The 21,974-nt window shown below is 47.8% G+C and overlaps 1 protein-coding gene across 1 annotated transcript in view; it reads left to right on the top strand.

Moving 5' to 3' along the window:
* The window catches only part of RGS22 (regulator of G protein signaling 22), a 1,820,811-nt gene that overhangs the window by 1,582,798 nt on the left and 216,039 nt on the right, over nt 1-21,974 (top strand). The window contains exon 22 of the mRNA XM_086966055.1: nt 460-639. Within this exon, the coding sequence (XP_086822181.1) occupies nt 460-639 (180 nt within the window). The remainder of the gene's footprint in view (nt 1-459; nt 640-21,974) is intronic.

Genomic DNA, 21,974 nt, shown 5'->3' with positions numbered 1-21,974 from the left:
CTACGCACCATATCCATAATTTTCGCTTCTGCGTATTCACAAGTGATATTTGCTGTGGTATCCACTAATGCCCATCGATATTTAAAACCTATCCAGATCTAGCCTAACAAATGAGGGTCTGCCTAGAAGAGTAAACTGCTGTAAGATAGAGCTTTAAGTCCTCAGTCTCAAGAAAATCAAATATGAAAAGGAGAGGAAAGAATAGGATTTGCATTGTGACTGTTGAAGTGGACCCAGAATGCCTCTGATGTTGGATGGGAGCCAATTCTAATGCATTGGAGTTAAACCGGAGTATATGCACCAAACCACTGCTAGGTATATTTTTCTCATTTTGGTAAGATCATGTGTACAGCATCTGGTGCAAATATTTGCAAAACAAATAACTAAACCTACAGACGTTTTGTGATATGGTCACACATAATAATATGTTTTATGATTGCTTCTCTTTTATCCAACCAGGATTTGTGCCATTCTTACTGTGACGATGCCACTATCCAGAATAAGATCTCTACGATAATCAACTGCTTCATCAATTCAAGCATACCCCCTGCCTTGCAAATAGACATCTCACAAGAACAAGCAGAGAAGATCCTCGAGCACAGGCGAGACCTAGGACCATATGTGTTTCGAGAAGCTCAGGTAAGAGGACAACATCATGGCATAATCTGAAAAAGATAATACTGCAGTGTATTGGATGTCATTCATATAGGAGCCAGGTCTAAAGAATACGGTGCTAGAAAAACTGGAAAAGAAAATAGATATGCTGTAGTTAATGTATACATGGGATTGTAATTTAATGTTTGATTTACATGCTCCAGGAACATATGCCAAGTGGATTAGACCTATGGATTTTAATTTATTTTCATACAATCACTCAAACTCTTTGAAGTTCTTTTCAACAACAAACCGCTTTTATAAGGCTCCCTTAACTGAACATATTATATGCAACATGAATCTTTGTCTTGAAAGTCTTACAATGTTATAGTCATAAGGCTCGTGAAGGCACGTTAGCTACGAAAAAAATTCAGTCGCAGGTAGCCAGGGTTGCCAATCACATGCCTACACAACGTGACAACAGTTTCCTTTTAATACAAGGAACATCAGTCAATTATGTTTTTTATTGTGTCAAATGGACTTTAAGGTCCAACTACATAATGAAATCTGTAGCTTCTCTTAGTTGCCTCTTCAGTTTCTGATCTAACCTGGGAGGAGAGTAATCAGTCCATAGGTCCCCTAAAGGATTCATCTGGCATGTACCATAGCAAGGGATCTTTGAGCACTAAGTAATTGGGGGGGTCTATTGGCAAAGGCAAATCTACACAGGTAGCTTTATTACCAATAAATTTACTGTAACACTTTTGAGTAACTTTCCTACTAATGTCTGTTCGTTATTCACTAGTGTCAAGTTACTCAAAATTATAGACGTATGTGTCCCCACCCCCTGAAATAGGGTTGGAGTCATCAAAACATAATATATAACTGTAAAGTTACTGCTAGTAGTGATTTCTTTTTGCAAGAACATTTTTTATTAGTTTCAGACATATAAAGCAAAAAAGATTATAGTGAGATCCTAGAAAATATCTTCCTAGTCTAGATTACAATCTAGTACTCACTTAGTCAAGGACCCATTCAATTCCATTTCAGCAGCTCAGTCCCCCTCATGTCTGCCTGTTTCCCAACGAGTAAACAATTAGCCACCCATGTAACATAAAGCCCCCTAAACTAAGCCACCCATCTTCAAATTTGCTCTACCGCCATGAAGTCCTGACATTAAGAAACTCCATTGGCCAAAAACCCAATCGATTGCCCAGGCTGGGTGGGGCATCCACCCAACTCAAGTCCCTCCACCTGGTTAGCTCTCCTCAAACCCCACCATCTTCCAGAGTTGCCATGCCCCATGGGCAGCTCGCCAGAGAGGCCAGTGTCGGCTCCCTCATGCAGTCAGCCAAGCTCTCCCAAGCATGCGCAATATCAATGGATTGGCGCCCTATCTTCGCCCTTCTGAGCAACACATCCCCATCAAAGCCAGCCATCCTGACAAGTTATCAACGTCATATTTCCGATCGACCGGCAGGCAAGACAGGCGGAGGCGTCGCCCTGTTTGTCCGTTCGACCTTCACTTTCAAGTACTTTCTTCCCCGACCATTACAGCAGTCGACTGTCTAGTTATGCGATCTGCCTCTTTTCAGATCCCTATTGCCTGTGTCCTTGCCTATCGCCCCCCCCCCCCATTCCACTCCCCTCTTCATTGTTGAGTTTCAGGAACTGCTTGCCACACTAGTAGTCAACAACTCCTCCGTCCTAGTACTTGGAGATTCTAATTTCTAGCCGTTCGATCCCGCGGAAGACGCGGCATCCAAAGATTTCACTGATCTCCTCCACAGTCTAAATTTCATCTCGCATGTTCTCACACCAACCCATGTCAAGGGGCATACCCTTCACCAAATTTGGTCACTAAATGTCCCGGTCACATCCCCAATCATCACGCCCTGTCTCTGGTCCGATCACTTTCTGATTTCGTTCTTTCTAGACCTCACCTGACTAAACGCCCTTCCTTTCCTAAAAACACCTGGGCTCGCAATTGTAATAAAGTCGACATGCCCTCCCTCTGTTCCTCCCTTCAAGACTCCCACCCTGCCCTAGAGGAGCTTGCCCCTTCATCTCAGCTAGCTGCCATCAATGTCTGGCTTTCCAGGACATGCGACCAAGTGGCTCCCTTGAGACGCGTCACTGTCAAACGCGCCCATAACGCCAACAAATGGTTTACTGAGGACCTTAAGGGAAAAAAACTAGCTGTGCGTCAGGCCGAGCGCGCCTGGAGGCGCGCTTACTGTCCAACCCTGAAAACTCACTATTCCCTTCCGCTTAATATATACAAAAAGGCAATCCTTCTTGCCAAGACCAACTACTTTTCGGGCAAAATACTCTCAGCCGAAATCAGCCTAGGGAAATTTTTTCCACCGTCCACGAGTTGGCCTCATCAGATAGTTTCCCTCAAACCTCCCCCTTCTCAATCCCTCTGTGATTCCTTAAACAATGATTTCATTGAGAAAATTGCTGCCATTAAGACTAACATACCATCGCCTTCCCCCTCCCCCCTCGCCTTTGAACCTCCGCCCAACAGATTCCATCTAGACCACATACCTTCTCTGACCAGGGAAACCCTTTCCCCCCTGCTGGTCCGGGTTAAAACAGGTTCTCCCTCCGATGTTTGCCCTGCTTTTGTTCTGAGAGAGATCTTTCTAGCTTGCCCTACCCCCCCTTGGTTTTCCTTAACGACTCCCTTAGCAAAGGCCTTGTCCCTCACCATCACAAAGCGGCAATAATAATTCCCATCCTGAAAAAAACAGGTGCCGACCCCTCTTCCCTCTCTAACTACCGTCCCATTTCCCTTCTTCCTTATTTGGGTAAAATCTTGGAGTGCCACATCACCACTGTCCTCGGCTCTTTTATTGAGGACAGCGGTTGTTTGGCCCCCTGCCAGGCTGGCTTTCGCCCGCTCCATTCTATTGGGAAAGTCGTGGTCTCTGTTATGGACAAACTCAGGGAGGGGATGGATGTCAACCAGCCCCAAGCTTTGGTCCTCCTTGATTTGTCCGCTGCCTTCGACACGGTTGACCATTCCATTCTTCTCACCCGTGTCGAAGCAGCGGGCATCAGGGGGCCCCCTTTAGCTTGGCTCACTTCCTTCTTGAGAGACCGCACTCAGGCTGTCCATCTGGCAGACTTTTCTGCCCCCCGCGCAAGGTGCAGTGTGGTGTCCCCCAGGGTTCCTCCCTCTCTCCCCTCTTATATAATTTGTACATTCTCCCCCTCATTTTTGCTTTACAGCAACTGGAGGTCACAGTCTTCAACTATGCAGATGACCTCCAGCTCATTTTTAACCTTTCTCACTCCCCTGAGTCCCTCCACAATTTTCAATCGGTTATGATTTTCATCAGGGACTAGATCAGAGGTCTTCAAACTTTTTGATGCCGAGACCCCCTTGTAAAACCTTTTTAGGCGTAAGGACCCCCTTACGACAAAAGATTCTAGAAACTGGTACTCCTCATCATCAACAACTATCGAAAACCATAAATGCGCCTGTTAGACCTCATCACATCCATTCATCCATCATTCATCCACCTACACTTTCACACATCCATCCACCCTTTCATCCTTCCATCCATACGTCCATCCTTTACCTATCCACCCATCTATTCATCCACCCACCTTTTCACACATCCATCCATCCATCATTCACCCATGCAACCTTTTACCCATCCATCCATCCTTCATCCATCCACCCTTTCATCCTTCCATCCATACATCCACCATTTCACCTATCCATCCTTCATCCATCCACCCTTTCATTATTCCATCCATACATCCATCCACCCTTTCATCCATACATCCATCCTTCATCCACCCACCCTTTCATCCATCCATCCACCCATCATTCATCCCCCCACCTTTTCACACATCCATCCATCCATCATTCATCCATGCAACCTTTTATCCACCCATACATCCATCCTTCATCCATCTACCTTTTTGTCCTTCCATCCATACATACATCCTTCATCCATCCACCCTTTCATCCATCCATCCTTCATCCACCCACCTACCCTTTCATCCATCCATCCACCCATCATTCATCCCCCACCTTTTCACACATCCATCCATACATACATCCTTCATCCACCCACCCTTTCATCCATCCATCCACCCATCATTCATCCCCCCACCTTTTCACACATCCATCCATGCATCCATCATTCATCCATGCAACCTTTTATCCACCCATACATCCATCCTTCATCCATCTACCTTTTTGTCCTTCCATCCATACATACATCCTTCATCCATCCACCCTTTCATCCATCCATCCTTCATCCATCCACCTACCCTTTCATCCATCCATCCATCCACCCATCATTCATCCCCCACCTTTTCACACATCCATCCATACATACATCCTTCATCCATCCACCCTTTCATCCATCCATCCACCCACCTTTTCACACATCCATCCATCCTTCATCCATCCATCCACCCTTTCATCTTTACATCCATCCACTCATCATTCATCCACCCACCTTTTCACACATCCATCCATTCATCCTTCATCCATCCATCTACCCTTTCATCTTTACATCCATCCACTCATCATTCATCCACCCACCTTTTCACACATCCATCTATTCATCCTTACATCCACCCATCCATCCTTCATCCTTCCTTCCATCCATCCATCCATCCACCACCCTTCATCCTTCCATCCACCCATACATCCATCCTTCATCCATCTACCTTTTTGTCCTTCCATCCATACATACATCCTTCATCCATCCACCCTTTCATCCATCCATCCTTCATCCATCCACCTACCCTTTCATCCATCCATCCACCCCATCCACCCCTCATTCATCCCCCACCCTTTCACACATCCATCCATACATACATCATTCATCCATCCACCCTTTCATCCATCCATCCACCCACCTTTTCACACATCCATCCATCCTTCATCCATCCATCCACCCACCCTTTCATCTTTACATCCATCCACTCATCATTCATCCACCCACCCTTTCATCCATCCATCCACCCACCTTTTCACACATCCATCCATCCTTCATCCATCCATCCACACTTTCATCTTTACATCCATCCACTCATCATTCACCCACCCACCCTTTCATCCATCCATCCACCCACCTTTTCACACATCCATCCATCCTTCATCCATCCATCCACCCTTTCATCTTTACATCCATCCACTAATCATTCATCCACCCACCTTTTCACACATCCATCCATTCATCCTTCATCCATCCATCTACCCTTTCATCTTTACATCCATCCACTCATCATTCATCCACCCACCTTTTCACACATCCATCTATTCATCCTTACATCCACCCATCCATCCTTCATCCTTCCATCCATCCATCCATCCATCCATCCATCCACCCACCCTTCATCCTTCCATCCACACATACATTCATCCTTCATCCACCCACCTTTTCTGTGCCTCTCTCATGGGGGTGGGGTCAGTATCTCTCTGTGTCTTCTTCCTTCTTCCTCTCTCATGGGAGGGCATCTCTGTGCTTCCCTGCTTGGGGGGGGGGGGGGGCAGACAGGCTGTATAAACACCTCACGGTGAAGAACAGTTTCAGGCACATTTCTCCTGCACAGGCGCCAGGTATGTGGGACTTGAACCAATGACTGTAATGTCCTTCTGCTGTTTGCTATGTGTGTTTGTAAAGCGCTCCGATACCTACGGGTTAAGCTAGCGCTATATAAAACGTTAAAAATAAAAATAAACCCCACAGCTAAGTCCATTGATTGAACTCAAAGGGCTACAGCCTCCTCCCCCAGACACCCCCCCCCCCCCACTCCCCAGCACGTGTAAGTGAGCCCTGCTGAAACAGCTTCGGGACACACAGAAAGGCACACCCGAGTACTTCACAGGTCTTCAGAAGACCTTTACTTGTTAATGAGGCGTGAATTAGGCCTCCACCGTGATCACCCAGCCTCAATCAGCCTGACGCCAGGAACTGCTGCAGGCTCCAACAGAATCTGCGACCCCCTTCCCAGGACTCCACGACCCCCCTGGGGGTCGCGCCCCACAGATTGAAGACCTCTGGACTAGATGAACCTCAACCACCCTAAACCTAACCCAGATAAAACTGAGTTAGTTCTCGTTGGTGGTGTGAGAAGTTGGCCCGATATGCAACGTCGGCTATTCTAGCGACCGCTATGTATCGTTCCAACGACCCTTATGGTGTTTGGTTGTAAGTCAACCTATAGACCAGCTATCCTAGTAGCGTGGATACGAGCAGTCTAAGGCTAAAGACTCGAGAGGGCGCGTTAAGCCAGCTGTTTACCACACATGTACCCCTTGAACACCCAGTGAAAGGACACCACACAAGTGTTATGAAAATAAACAGGATATTTATTAAGATTCACAACAGCCCTGGACTCTTTATGAGGACAGGGTACTAAGCACAAACCAAATCTCTTAGGAAAATACTTCAAGTGCACAATTAAAACAAGTGTCCGAGGACACGGGAAGTTTAAGGTCTCGGGCGGACCCGATAAGGCAAGTCGGAAGCGAGGGACTCGGGACCCTAGAGTAAAGAGGCTATGCAGGCACCGAAATGCCGAGTTACCTAGCCACGAGGGCTGCGGCTGCACAAGTCTTACAGGCGTCGGGGTCTTCGCTGACGAGCCAGGAGCCGGAAGAAAGGAGTTGCTGGCCGGCGACCAGTGCTGAATAGTTCGTAGAGATCCAAGCCTGGATCAGAGTTTGATGATACCTGAAAGCAGAGGGGACCAAGTTCGTACTACTAGCCAGTAGTCAGAGGGTACCAGGAAGGCACCGGTTGGCCGTCACCTCGACCAGGTGAGTGGGCGACGCTAGGCTCTGCAGTCTCACGGACCAGGAGGCGTTGTCGGCGACCACGGTGGAGGTGCGAGCTGTCCCACGAAGGATGATGCTGTCGGCGTCGCTGGGCCCAGGATGGGGCAACAAGCCTTGGCAGATCTCAGGACCACGTGGTGGGCTTAAGATGGCGTCTTGAGTGGGCCAAGAGGGCCCGGGGTGCTTCTCGCAAAGATGGAAGCAAGGGCCAGTCTGGAGCAACCAGACCAGCAGAGTTGATTGTCGGATGTCGTCACAGAAGGGCACAAGCCAGCGGCTAGTGACCAGACAACGTGCTGAGCAGCGAGCAGAAGGGCCCCACGCAGATCGTGGAGATGCTGGGAGACTGCACTTCGGTGCTGGAGCGGCTCATGGTCGGGGCTTCTCGGACCCCAGAGCACTCACCAGAGAATTGCTTCTATGGTCGTGCTGGTTAAGAGCGTGCAGGTTCTGATGGTGGCCGGTCCCTCGAGGTCTCGTCGCACCCACAGATCACAGCTGAGCTGATGACGTGGGTAGAGGTCAGAGGTGCCAGGGAAGCCGGCTCTCGTCGAGCTGGGCCGTCGGATTCCTTGAGGAAGGACTTACAGCAAACCGCAGAGTTCTTAGATGGTGCCCGCTGATGCAGGGTGACTACTCCTTAGTCACAAGGGAGAAATCTTGAGAAGAGTCTTGAGTGTCCTTTCGTAGAAAGTAGTTCTTGATTCAAAGATGATCTCATTTGGAAGGGTCCCCGCTCCGGTCTTTATCCTAAAGAAAGGGGTGGGTACATGACTAGGTCCTGCCCTAAGAATGGGACCAGGAAGGGGGGTAGTTACACCCCTCTCCCCTGCCGGACTTTCCCCAGGCCAGGGCTGGCGCCCCTGGAACTGGTTCTGACCGGCAGATGCGTAGTGAGCACCGGGGTGCCACTCCGCAGTCACCTTCTCGCAAAAGCCCTACCTACCCAGAATACACAAACCCTGTCTGGGACGGTGCGAACACCGCCCTCGACAGGAAACCCTTTGTCCAAGCGCTCCTCGCTGGAAGGACTCCCAGCAGCAGGAGGTCAGACTCGTGTCTGTGGTGGCAGCATCCATTTTGTGGAGCTGAGGCTTTAGTTAACTTTAACCGGGGTTCACAGTTACGTACATGTCGTGTCCCTCTAGAAGGGCGGAATGCTAACCTCGTCGCCAGAGTTGGTGAGAGGGCAGCATCCCGATTCGTATGACACCTTACTCGACATGTCTTGATAACGCGACACCGAAGTTACCGATGTGGTACGCGTTATCATGGAACAGCCATTGGGTCTTGATTCCGCAAGCTGCAACCGGGCTCGGCTCGGGCCAGAACCTAGTTCACACGAGCCCACGCACTCTGCCTTCAGGATTGTCAAGGCCTGCCATAGGAGTGACTGATAGGAACTCGGGTGTCCATTGTATGGTTAGATATAGGGCTACTATATCTAAAGCAAAGTGTGATTACACGACTTCGCCCCAGCTGTCATGCAGCCAGTTGTGTCAAATTTAGGAGGCCAGCCAGGGGTGGCATAATACATGCTGCAGCCCCTGGCGGCCCTGGGTACACCTATGCCCTGCGTTACGGGGTCTGATAAGGTGGCCCAGTACCAATTGGAAATGCACCTAAGGTACATGGAATCCATTTTAAAGAGAGAGCAGTAGGCCTGGGGTCCTGATTGGCAGGATCCCAGGTCGACTATGTCAAAAACCAGCTAAAACACAGGGCAAAAAGTCGGGGGCAACCATAGTCAGGATGTACCTTCCTACAGGTGGTACATCCAGTCCCTGGACCCCCACGTTTTGGCCTCCCTCATTCGGTCCCCCCCCCCCCTCTACCTTCCCATTCATTTAAAACACTCGGGATCATGTTGAATCAACAACTCACCTTGCACTCCCAGATCAGTATGGTGGTATCATCTTGTTTCTTTACCCTTCGTACCATCAGAAAAATCTCCAGATTCTTCTCCCCCTCCGCCTTAAAACTCATTCTGATGGCAATGGTGTTATCACTCCTAGATTATGGTAACATCCTGTACAACAGTATTCGCGCTTACGCCCTCTGACGCCTTCAGTTGGTCCAGAACCAAGCTGCCCGCCTCACTCATGGTCTCTCCAATTCGCACCACGCCACCCCTCTGTTAAACATTACAAAAAGGGGGTTGAACCCATGCAGTCGCGGGGACCTGGGCGAAATATGGTACATATAGGAGGGGTCCCCGCAAGAGAGACGTGTTATGTCTAACACACATCAACTGTTTTTAGAGAACTAACAGAACTAGAGATGCACGAAAAATCAGGGTACTGTAATTTATTATCAATACCGTGAGGTAGTTGCACATTCAAACATTTAGCCCCAAAGAAGGAAGGAGGGAAGAGGGAAGGGAGAGTGCTCGGGGGAGTGTAGGGTCAAAGAAAAAGGTAAACACAGTTAAGGAAAACATGTGATGAGTACAAAAGCTTCCAACAAAATCATAACAATTCAAATACATAAGCCCAATAAATCAGGGCATACAATGATGAAATATTTAACAGGTAACTTTCAACGGACACACAGTCAATTTGAAACTGTAGAGGGCTTGTGCCGGAAGTTTAAGAAGAAAGCCGTCGACGTTGCGAATTACAGTGGTGATTGAAGAGAAATTACCATGGAGTCGAGGCCCAACTGGGCTCAGGACGTGGAGGTAGGATAGACTGTGCAGTAGTCGCGGTCGATCACAGCGTTATTAATTCGCAGAGCTACAGAGGAGAGAAGGGAAGGACAACCAGTGAGCATGAGTCACGGTTACTCTTAGTGAGATCCACTAATAAGATCACCCTTGGCCTCAGCTCAATACCCGTAAATTTGACAGCATACTCGTTGGCCCCGCATGTAATATATGGGCCTTCTGCAGTATAATTTTAAGGCCGCCCGGACCATTTTGTGGATAGTTTTAAAAGTAATACATAGATCTTCAAATCTAGTGGTTTTAACCCGCCAGTCCTACCATTTCAGGTGCATCCCTGACCTTTTATGCATTAGATTAGACTTACTACTCAGGTCTTGATAAAGTAATTTGGTTGTTTAACCAGTAGTGCATATATGATGGTAAAGGACCCATGCTCACTGGTTGTCCTTCCCTTCTCTCCTCTGTAGCTCTGCGAATTAATAACGCTGTGATCCAACCTCCACGTCCTGAGCCCAGTTGGGCCTTGACTCCATGGTAATTTCTCTTCAATCACCACTGTAATTTTTCACCATAGTCTAAATGATAGGGCTATAGTGTAATATCACAATGTATAACATTTACCAATCTACTATTAATTTGTCTGATAGGATTGCCCCAAATCTTCCCTGCATATGTCCTGATGAAGACCCCACCTAAGGACCGAACATAGCCTACACATAGGTGTCGAAACATCGACGGCTTTCTTCTTAAACTTCCGGCACAAGCCCTCTACAGTTTCAAATTGACTGTGTGTCCGTTGAAAGTTACCTGTTAAATATTTCATCATTGTATGCCCTGATTTATTGGGCTTATGTATTTGAATTGTTATGATTTTGTTGGAAGCTTTTGTACTCATCACGTTTTCCTTAACTGTGTTTACCTTTTTCTTTGACCCTACACTCCCCCGAGCACTCTCCCTTCCCTCTTCCCTCCTTCCTTCTTTGTGGATAAATGTTTGAATGTGCAACTACCTCACGGGATTGATAATAAATTACAGTACTCTGATTTTTCGTGCATCTCTAGTTCTGTTAGTTCTCTAAAAACAGTTGATGTGTGTTAGACATAACACGTCTCTCTTGCGGGGAACCCTCCTATATGTACCCCTCTGTTAAAGACCTTGCACTGGCTGCCCATCAGAGAGAGAGCCCTTTTCAAATTTGGCTGCACCACGTTTCAGGCCCGAGCCGAAACTGCTCCAGTTTTCATAAATTCCGAAATTAAAAATGACATACCGGTCAGATAACTCCGCTCCTCCACCCAGTCCCTCCTCTCCGTACCACGATTCAGGAAAAAAAGGATGGGGGGGATGAAATTCGCTGTTCTCGGTCCCACTTTCTGGAACTCCCTTCCCCTCACTATCAGATCTATACCCTTGTACTCTGAGTTCCGCAAGGCGCTCAAAACTTATCTCTTCCTGCAAGCCTTCTCGTCTTAAAACCTCCCCACACCCCTTCCCCCAGGTTCAACCGCATCCCCAGCGCCAAAAAAACGCTAGGTATATGAGCGCTTAACAAATACTTTTAAATTCAAATTCAAATCCATCGTAATATCGTGTTTAGCAAGAACTATAACTAAATCAATGAATCCGTTAGTGTTCTTATATTTGGTTGGGCACAGCAACACCCCAGTAAACACATATTGGGTGAGCAGGAAACAGTATGATCAGTAACTTCATTGGCACATACCGTCAGTGCTTCCCAGAATCCCAAAAGGGTAGGACAGGACCAGGCCATATGATACATCTCAGCCCCAAGTTCGCCACATCTTGGGCATGCAGCACCGGCAGTCCGGTGGTATCTGTTTACACTGCCTGGTGTAAGATAAACCCTGTGAAGGAAATAAAAGTTAATTAATCTAAACCTGGCATTCCTAGACACCTTCAGAACGTTCTCCAGAATTTTCGACCAGCGTAAGGTGCTCAGCCGACCTGGCCCCCGATGGCTTTTGGTTGTCACTACCACAGCCCTATGCAACAAGAACTGACTCCCTGGTAATCCAAACTCCAGCTGCAGGTCGTCAAACGGGAGCAGCTCGCCTACATGAAAGAAGCCACTCACCCTAATACTACCAGTGGTCGCACACTCAGTTAGCCCCCACCACTCATAGCTGCGCTGCACCAACATAGGCCACTATATAGGTAAGTCAGGAGAGTAGGAGAACTAGTAGTGACTTTATGGCCATATTTGATGTTCCCCATGCTTGGTGGAGACTTTGGGCCTAATTACGATTGTTGCAGTCCTCAGGACTGCCGTACTTGTGACGGCGGCCCAACCAATTTTTAAAATTACAACAGTTATTAAAATACTTCAAGAATAAAATATGTATTTATAGGTATTCTTTTGACGTTAAAATATATTTAAATGTATTTTTAAAATAGTTTAACTACTTGGATTTAATTTAACATTATTACCTATTGGGTTTTACTTAAGTCCCTACCTCCATTATTTTTTATGAGTGAGTGTTGCAATACAATGCGTTACCTATGTGTGGTGCTGGATTTACTCTACTCTGAGTTGGAGTTAAATTACTACTATTTGGGGCCTTTTTTTAGTTGTAGTATTTATACACGTGTAGGTTGTGACTAGCAATGGGCTTACTCCTTTGTGGGTGGGTGCATGTCCCTTCATAAACACTCACAACCCTCCATAAGCTCCTCCCCCTTAATCACTCCCGTTTATTTGTAAATGTTCCCTATTTTCTAGCCACTCACCACTGTCCTGCCCACATTTACTTCTAAAACGTTTAGTTAAGTGTGCGGCGATCCCTGCACATAAGGTAGTTGAGGCGGATTCCTCCACACGTAAGTATGTGAATAGCAGTTTGTATTATGGTATTTATACTGTTGTAGCCTTACTAAACATACTATAAAATGCATTTTGTGAACAGCCCCCTAGTGTTTAGTGAGCATCTACTGCTGGCCCTAAACATAAGGTTGTATAATGTCTCCTACAAAGGAAAGCGTCCTGTAAGGCTTTGATCATATTACAGTGAATTTGTCTATCCTTAGCCTTTCCAAGATTTGAATTTACATGAAGGCGCCTATTCCTTTGAAGGTTATAATTGTTTAATAGAATTTATTCACAGGTTCAGGCCAAGCTTCAATGACCAATTACTCCGCGTCAGGCATGTTGGCTTTGCCAATACTCGTTTTTCTTTTAAACAGAAACCAGCTGTGATCACAAATCAAAAAGCTGATACATGATATTTGAATCTCTTAAGATAAAAGGGAGGAAGTGAAGGAAATGGCACCAAATAAGCATCATGCCATTATGAGTCTGGCATGACAAATGTGCTCGGAGTGAACTCCAGATTGCATATGGTCTTATCACACCTGTGTAGTGGTATGCCTCCTTCCCCATGCAGAGGTTTAGCCCTAGGTGGGGATAGGCCTGAGCTGGGTGAGTCAGACCTTCACCATCTCCTCTCAGCTGAAGGACACCAGACATTGCTGATGCCCACAAGATACAGGACATCATCAGTGCCTGTAGTGGCTGAGGTTTATAACCCCATGCCGGTGTCGAGTGGTGCAGTGGTCTCATAGAGGAGTCTAGGCTGACACACCCCAGGTGGTAATTGAGGCTGAGCGGGAAGATGCTAACTTCACGGTGCGGCAGTCAGAGAGGTAAGCAGGGCCTGCCATTGTCGCCAGTATTTCTGAGATGGGCCTGTAGTGTGGCTTTGCAGACTGGCGGTGGCCATAGGGTCAACATTCAGTTATAGGCTTATAGGTTTCCTCGCCTTGAAAGTGGGTTAGCCACATTTATGAGTGTAATTTAATAAAAGTATCTCGATTGGAAGGAAGGATATCTCATCAAGGTCCCCAAGAAAAGTTACCTGAGTAACTGTGAAAACTACAAAGGGATAACTCTTCTATCAACCCCAGGCAATTGGTTCAAAAGAGTCATCCTTAATGAATGAAGGAACACATTGATGTTCAGTTGCAAAACGCTGGCTTCCACAAAGATAGATCCTGCACAAACCATATTGCAACACTGTGCATCATCATTGAACAGTCAATGGAATGGATTCCCCCCTTCATGGACTATGAGAAGGCATTTGACAACATGGACAGAGAGATCCTTTGAAAACGTTTCTGCCTCTGTGGTGCGCCAGATAAACTTGTAAGTATCAGGTACCATTATGAGTAAATGGCCTGCAAGATAGTACATGGAGAAATACTCAAAGGAGCCTTCCAAGGGAGGACTGAAGTCCGCCAGGTTTGTTTGCTCTCACCTTTTTTCTCTTCCTGCTGGCCATAAACTGGATCATGAAGATATCCACATCAAGGAGAAGAAATGAAATCCAGTGGACACCTTGGAAGCAGCTCGTCGACCTTGACGTTGAAGATGACCTGGCCCTACTCTCTCATACCCATCTGGAAATGCAAGAGAGGACCAACAATATGGCAGCCACATTAGCACAGCTTGGACTCAACATCCATAGGAGAAAAACTAAGATCCTGATGGCTAACACGGCCGAACAACTGCAGATACTTTTGTAGGCGATGTACTGGAAAGGTTTGAGGATTTTACTGCCTGGACTGTGTCATAGACAAGCAAGGTAACACAGACGTCAAGGCAAGAATCAGCAAAGCAAGGGCAGCCTTTATTCAGCTAAAGAGCACCTGGAGCTTCAAGGACTTAATACTGCAAACCAAGATCAACCTTTTGAAAACCAACATAAAATGTGTCCTTCTGAATAAAGAAGAAATTTGGAGGACAACAGTGACCACCACCTATAAAGTCTAAACATTCATCAACACCTGTCTGAGGAAAAACTTCCAAATCTGCAGGACAAGCACCTTCAGCAACAATAACCTATGGCAGCAGACCTTTCAACATCCTGCTCATTAAGAAGTCATGAAAAGATGTTGGCGACGCCCGGAAACTGGTACGGTCCGTGGCGGACCGCGCCTGGGGATAGAGCAGCCGAAGGCGGAGGCGTCGGAAAGATCCCGGCTCACAGCAGGACGCCCCGGAAAGGGGGGCCAAGAAGTCTACGCGACTTGAAGTGCCGTGAAGGGGTGGCGGGCCCCGAGACGCGACGGGGCACCGGAGGCGGACGCCTCAGATTGTCGCGGGCCAGCGGCCAACTGCTGATGTGAGCTCCGTGACCGGACCGACTGGAGGGGCGACCCTATCGTGCTACCGGATGGCCGGAGCTCCGTGGCTGGACAACAAGTAAGGAGAGGGGTGGCTGGGGATTACCCCCCATCCCCGATGACATGCGACTTTGGAAGTGGATGGAGGGTCCGGCCGCCATTTTGTCGGCTTGTGTGTACGTCCAGTGGCACGGGGCTTGAAGATTGGCTGAAGACTGCCGCGTGTAGTGGTGTACTGAAAACACGATGGGCAGCCCCAGGACTTAAGGCGACATTGAAGGCAGCCCAAGCTGGGGAGTTTCTGGCAACTCAGCAGGGGCATTAATCGCTGCCGTTTGGTACGGCGCACAGCACCAGGGACACACAGAAGTTGCTGAACTTGGAGAATACATGTAGGAGGTGTCCCATATTGCCCCGCTGCGCTGAGGCCTGCGCTGCAGCCGGACCCCCACGAACTTGTCTGCCCCAAATAAAGCCTGAGTATATGGGGTGTGCGAGAGGTCGACTGGCGCACACGCAAACAGCTGCATATATTGCGTGGCACGGCCCGCGATTGGACTTACCTAGCTGAGTTGGCTGTTGCGACACACTGAAATATTGGGGGGCCAGTCGCAAAACACAACTGCAGGACACATATGAATGGCACAGTTCCCTGGTATGGGGCCCGTCTCTACTACTACATTGATATAACTCTGGTTGCACGAACTGATGGGCAGCACCCCCAGAAGCACTGGCGCAAAAGTGTAGATAGCCCCACGCACATCCGGTTGGAGAGCTGGTGGCGAAACGCAGGCCACGGTCAATAGGCGCCACCCCCGGAAAGACGGCCTGGTTGTGCTAGGAGGGGTGTGTCGCTGTGCACCTCTGGACAAGTGCTCTGTGCCCTGGAGGCTGGGTACCTGGCGTAAAGATGGGTAAGCCTGAAACGCGGCAACCAAAGATAACTTTCGAAAAGATAACAAACAAGACTGGAGAAACTGATGGTGGCCCACAGGACCAAGCCACGGGCCTCGCGGCATCAACACCACCTGAAGATGATATTTCCTCCACGTTCAAGGATTTAAAGACCAGCCTGCAAGGTCTCGACACCAAGATGGATTCTCTGGCTGAACGAATGGATCGCATCACTCAGCGAATGGACAAACAGGAGGGCCGGGTCAGTGTGCTTGAGACAAGAGTCACTGAAACGGAAGAAAGTCAGACAGTATTGGACAAAAAATTACGTGGCATAGATGGTGTACTCCAACTAATCAAAACAAAAGAACGAAGATTTAGAAGCAAGGTCGCGCAGGAACAACGTACGCATTACGGGAATTGCGGAGTCCACAGACATACAGAACAAGGAAAAATACATCGAGGAGATGATGAAAGAGCTCTTTGGACTAGAACTGTCGACGATGTTTCTCATAGAGCACGCGCACAGGTCCCTTGGTCCGCGGCCGAGGCTGGGCGCTCCGGCGCGACCAATACTGGCGAGAGTGCTAAACTACAGGGATCGAGACACAATCTTGAAGCTCACCAGGGAAAAGGGCGATATACAATATAAAGGCAACAACATCGCCCTTTATTCAGATTTCACAATGCAAGTCCAAAACGCACGCAGGGAATTTATCCCTGCTAAGAATATTTTCCAACAGATTGGCAACCGCTATGTGTTAATATACCCTGCAAAACTCAGAATACAGGGTCACGGTAAGCCCATGTTCTTCACGGACGCAAAGGCTGCCCTTGCAAACGCGAAACAAATGGCCAAAGAGCATAAACAGCATGAGGCGGGCCGGATTCTCAGCAGGACAGACATTGAATGAACTCGAGAAGCACGACGCATTGCAAGATCAGATAAGTGACTACTATTGATGCCTGATGTGGGGGTGGGTGGAGAAGGAGTGGGACGGTGCCCCCCCGTGGTTCATGACCCAGTTGATTCTAAGTATTTCAGTGTACCATTGGTTGAGTGCGCGGCTGCCCAGCACACTAAACTTCATATATGGGCTGAGTGCGGGTAAGGGTCTGGGTGCCTCATATTCGGCCACCCTGCCATGAGTGCAGGGGAATATAGCTGACTGACTCATGTACCCCTCAGGGAATACTCCTGAGTGTTCACAACCCTGGTTAAAAGGTTATTGGGGGGGTGGGATGGGGAGGGTATGGACACAACCTGATTGAGGGGTTGGTGTGGGAGGAGAGGGGGGAGTGTTTCAGTTTTCCAAGTTAAAATTGACACACATTGCACTGCCACGTATGCATCCGGAGACACGATGGACTGGGCCGAAAACGCACATACATTATCATGCGAGTGCTGTAGATGCCTGATTCTAATGTTGTGACTGACAACGCTGTACGAATGCCGTCACTTAAATGTATAACCTGGAATTTGAGAGGTCTCAATGATCGGCGGAAGGTGAGGTTGATACAATCATACCTGTCAAGAAAAGAGATAGACATCTGCTTGTTGCAAGACACCCGTTTGCGCGAGGGCGCGGCAGATACCCTAAGGAATGCACGGTGGGGTGCGATTGTTGCAGCAGGCTACTCGTCCTACTCTAGAGGGGTTGCTGTACTCATCCATAAAGGGATCCCATGGAAAACGTATACAACCATAATTGACAAGCAGGGCAGGTTTATCCTAATACACGGTACGCTCCATTGCACCCCTACGGGGATTGTAAATGTATATGGCCCTAACTCCGATAGTCCTGAATTCTTCTATGATGTCTGTCAGAAGATACAATCTTTTATGCCAGTGACGCTTCTTTGAGGCGGGTACTTCAATGTGGTACTATCATCGTTGCTTGACAGGGAGGGTGCCACTTGTGAACATCATCCTAGAGCTGCTCAGGCGTTAAGGGATATTATGCAAGATCTACATTTGGTGGACACATGGAGGGAGTTGCATCCCACGGACAGGACAGGCACATGCATCACACACCATAGGCAATCGTGGTCACGGCTGGATTACTGGCTGATGTCGAAGGACATCGACGCCCTTGTAGCTAGCGTAGAACATCTCCCGCGCACATTCTCGGATCATGCTCCTGTGGTGGCAAGCATACGCATCCCAGATCAATACCTGCAGCCGTTCACATGTAGATTCCCATCGGGAGCATTACTTGATCAGGTCTTCCAAGAGAGCCTTAGAGAAAAGGTGGAGGATTATTTCACACTGAATGAGGGCACGGTAGACTCTTCTGGCACACTGTGGGAGGCATTTAAGGTGGTTATAAGAGGCGACTGCATAGCCTTAAAGACAGGAGTGTTGAGAGACATATATGCCACGCTGGGTAGACTTGAGACTGAAATAGGTTCCTTAGAAATAGACTTTCAGATCCGGCCATCTGCGACCACAGCAGCATCGAGTAGAACCAAATTTACAGAATTGCAAGGCGAAGCAGAGAGGGAAACGGCTTATTTACATAAATACGTCCAGGCTAGGCGGTATGGGGTAGGGAGATAGGGCAGGGAAGACGCTGGCGGGGCTGCTGCGGGCGCCGAAAGGCACTGACTTTATCACGGAATTGCAAACGGGGGATGGGGACACAGCTCGCACACCTCAACATATACTGTCAACAATGGCTGGCTATTATGAAAAATTATACTCTACATCTGTAAATCCATCAGAAGATGACATAGTGAGGTACCTAGACACACCTGCTGCGCTGGCATGGTTTAACGATAGAGCGCGTGAGTATATGAATCTGCCGATAACAGTGGAAGGTGTACGACAAGTGATCAGCAGTATGCCGACAGGCCAGGCCCCAGGGGCGGATGGCCTGATGGCTGCTTTTTATAAAGAATATGCAGATCTCCTAGCTCCGTGTTTATGGCAGGTATACATGGAAGCCATAGACACAGGTGCATTACCCCCTACTCTGAAAGAAGCTATAATTGTTGCGTTACTGAAACCAGACAAAGATCCGACGTCCCCAGACTCATATAGGCCACTATCGCTTATAAATCTAGACGCAAAAATATATGCCAAGCTGTTGGCAAACAGACTACAACCCATGCTTCCGCACATAGCGCTCCCGGACCAGTCCGGTTTCATACCTGGCAGGGCTACATCGCACAACCTGCGGACCCTATTCGGAGTTTTACATTTCCTGGCACCACAGGTGCAGGCAGTGGTGGCCCTCCTGGACGCCACCAAGGCGTTTGACTCTTTAGAATGGAAATTGTTGTTTATTTTATTGTCCTGTGTGGGCATGAGTCTCCCTTTCTTACAACAAATCCAGGTTCTATACCATGAGCCACGAGCTAGGGTTTGGATAAATGGGCAAGTATCAGATTCTTTCTCCATAGCACGCGGAACGAGGCAAGGATTCCTGCTATCGCCTCTACTATTTGCCATTGCCACAGAGCCTCTGGCGGCAAGATTGCGGCAACACCATACACACAGAAGTATTGGCTTCACTTCCAGGGGACTTTTGATCTCTATGTACGCGGATGACATGTCCATCTACATGGTGGACCCTGCGGACAACTTCAACCCACTCATGCGTGAAATTATCAGATACGGTGGACTCACAGGCATACAAATAAACTGGGCAAAGTCTACCATACTTGCACTGATGGATAAGACGTCACGTTGTGAAACAGACTTTCCAATACAGTGGGTGGAGTCCGGAACTAGGTATCTCTGCATCGTTGTAAATAGATCCATGCATGAACTGTGGCTTGATAATTATGGCAGGGTGATGGACTGGATTGAATCCAAGGTGTAGAGCTGGAGACGCCTCCAACTGTCACTGTTAGAACGCATAGCGCTTACAAAAAGGGTAATTCTCCCCAAACTATTATACCTCTTTGTAAATATACCGATGCCACTTATGGTGCCCTTCTTCAGACAACTGCGAACAGCGGTTCTGGAGTTGATGTGGGCAGGGCGGCAACCTTGGGTGTCCTGGAACCTATTGACACTCCCCTTCGACCAGGGCGTACTGGGGGCCCCAGATTTCGAATTATATGCCTACAGTGCTCAGGCGCAGTTCCTTCACTTCTGGCATCACCCAACGCTGTTCCAGCCGCATGTTGCAATTGAGATTGATAGGTCTGCACCGACCCCCTTGCACGCGGCGGTGTACCAGAGGTATAAACGTCCGCAGGGTGAAATAGACACAGTGGCGGCGACCAGATGGGCCTGGAAAGGTATAGCTAAGAGAGCGGGAGTAATTGAATTGTACGCCCCGTTGATGCCCCTGGATGGAAATCCGCTGCTTAACCCCATGACGGACAGAGCTATCGCTCTTCGTGCTAAGACAAATGGACTGGAGAGGGGAAGGGACCTCTTCCCTGACGCCACATTTCTGACGCTACAGCATATGTGCAGTGATGAGACTCCCTCCGTGTCGGACACATTGCTCTACTACCAGATTAGATCGGCGTGCAAAGCCCGATACATAGAGTACCCCAGAGAGCCACACTCCCTGCCTGCTATCAAAAAAATGTCTTGGCTAACTCTTCCTCTAAAAAGCTAATAATGCGCATATATAGCATCACTCAAAAAACTTCTCCTGTAGCGACCTATACGTCCAAAGATTGTTGGGAAGCAGACATGGGAACGACTATCACAGACCAACAATGGTCTTTCTGCTGTGTGCAGCTAGAACGCCTATCACCGAATTACAGGCTCCGATTGATTCATTTTAATTACCTGCACAGGGTGTATCGTACACCAACGCAACAAACCGAATGAACCTCAGGACAGACTCAAACTGCTGGCGCCGCAGATGCAACATTCCTCCACTTGGCATGGTCCTGTAGGGAGATAGCTAATTTCTGGAAGGACGTATTCAGACACATAAGAGATATTGTGCACATTTTGATCCGCCCACCCCACTGATGGCGCTTCTGGGTTATGTTCAGGAGATACCAGATGGCTCTCACAAATTGGTGGCTAAGCGATAGGTGGCAGTACATTGGAAGAAAGAGAGACCACATGCGGTGGCCGGCTGGATACAGACTGTTACATATTGTAAAGATCAGCTGACCCGATATTGGGAACTGCAGCCCTGTCGCTCTAGGCCGGTGGACATCTGGGAGCCGTATGTGTTGTGGTTGGCGTCAGGGGGAGTAGATATGGCCGTTGTTAAGGATGACTGATGGGCACGCTGCGTGGGTATGGTATAGAGAAAATACTGGGACGGGTATGTACTTCGCTCAGGGAGACACCTGATATCCGTGCCCTATTCACTGAGTGTCGGAAACATACATTTGTGTACAGATGTAGTGTGTATAGGCAGATGTGTGCATTTCACGGGTTGAGGGAAGTTAGTTACTCTTTATGTTAAGATGGAACAATTGGACATTCTTGAATCACAATGCTTGTGTCCATTTAATTTCTTATATCCTAATTGTTCTACATTACCATTTACAAGACGCACTGATTGTTCGTACGCTGCGCTGGCGAACCCCCGGGATGTCGGCCTAATAGCTGTGTATTGCACTATCAGATCCGAACCTTAACGCTGCAGGCCCCCGGGTTGTAGGCATATCGCAGCTGTGTAACTTATGCAAACAAGTAATAAACATTGTTTAAAAAAAAATATATATATATATATATATATATTAATTTTACAATAATATAAAAGTTACAGTAGTAATAACTTAATTTACATTTAAAAAAATGTATATATTGAATAAAAACTTTTTTCTGCTGTTGATCAAAAAAGCCCACTGAAAGTAAAAATTATGTATTATTTTTTGTTACATATTTAAAAACAATTTGTGATGTCTAGAAATAATTAGAAGTGTAAATATATATA

The sequence above is a fragment of the Lissotriton vulgaris genome, chromosome 4_1 (assembly GCF_964263255.1).
Source record: "Lissotriton vulgaris chromosome 4_1, aLisVul1.2, whole genome shotgun sequence".
NCBI lineage: Eukaryota > Metazoa > Chordata > Amphibia > Caudata > Salamandridae > Lissotriton > Lissotriton vulgaris.
Note: the sequence above shows the minus strand (reverse complement) of the source record. Positions and strands in the feature narration are given on the sequence as shown.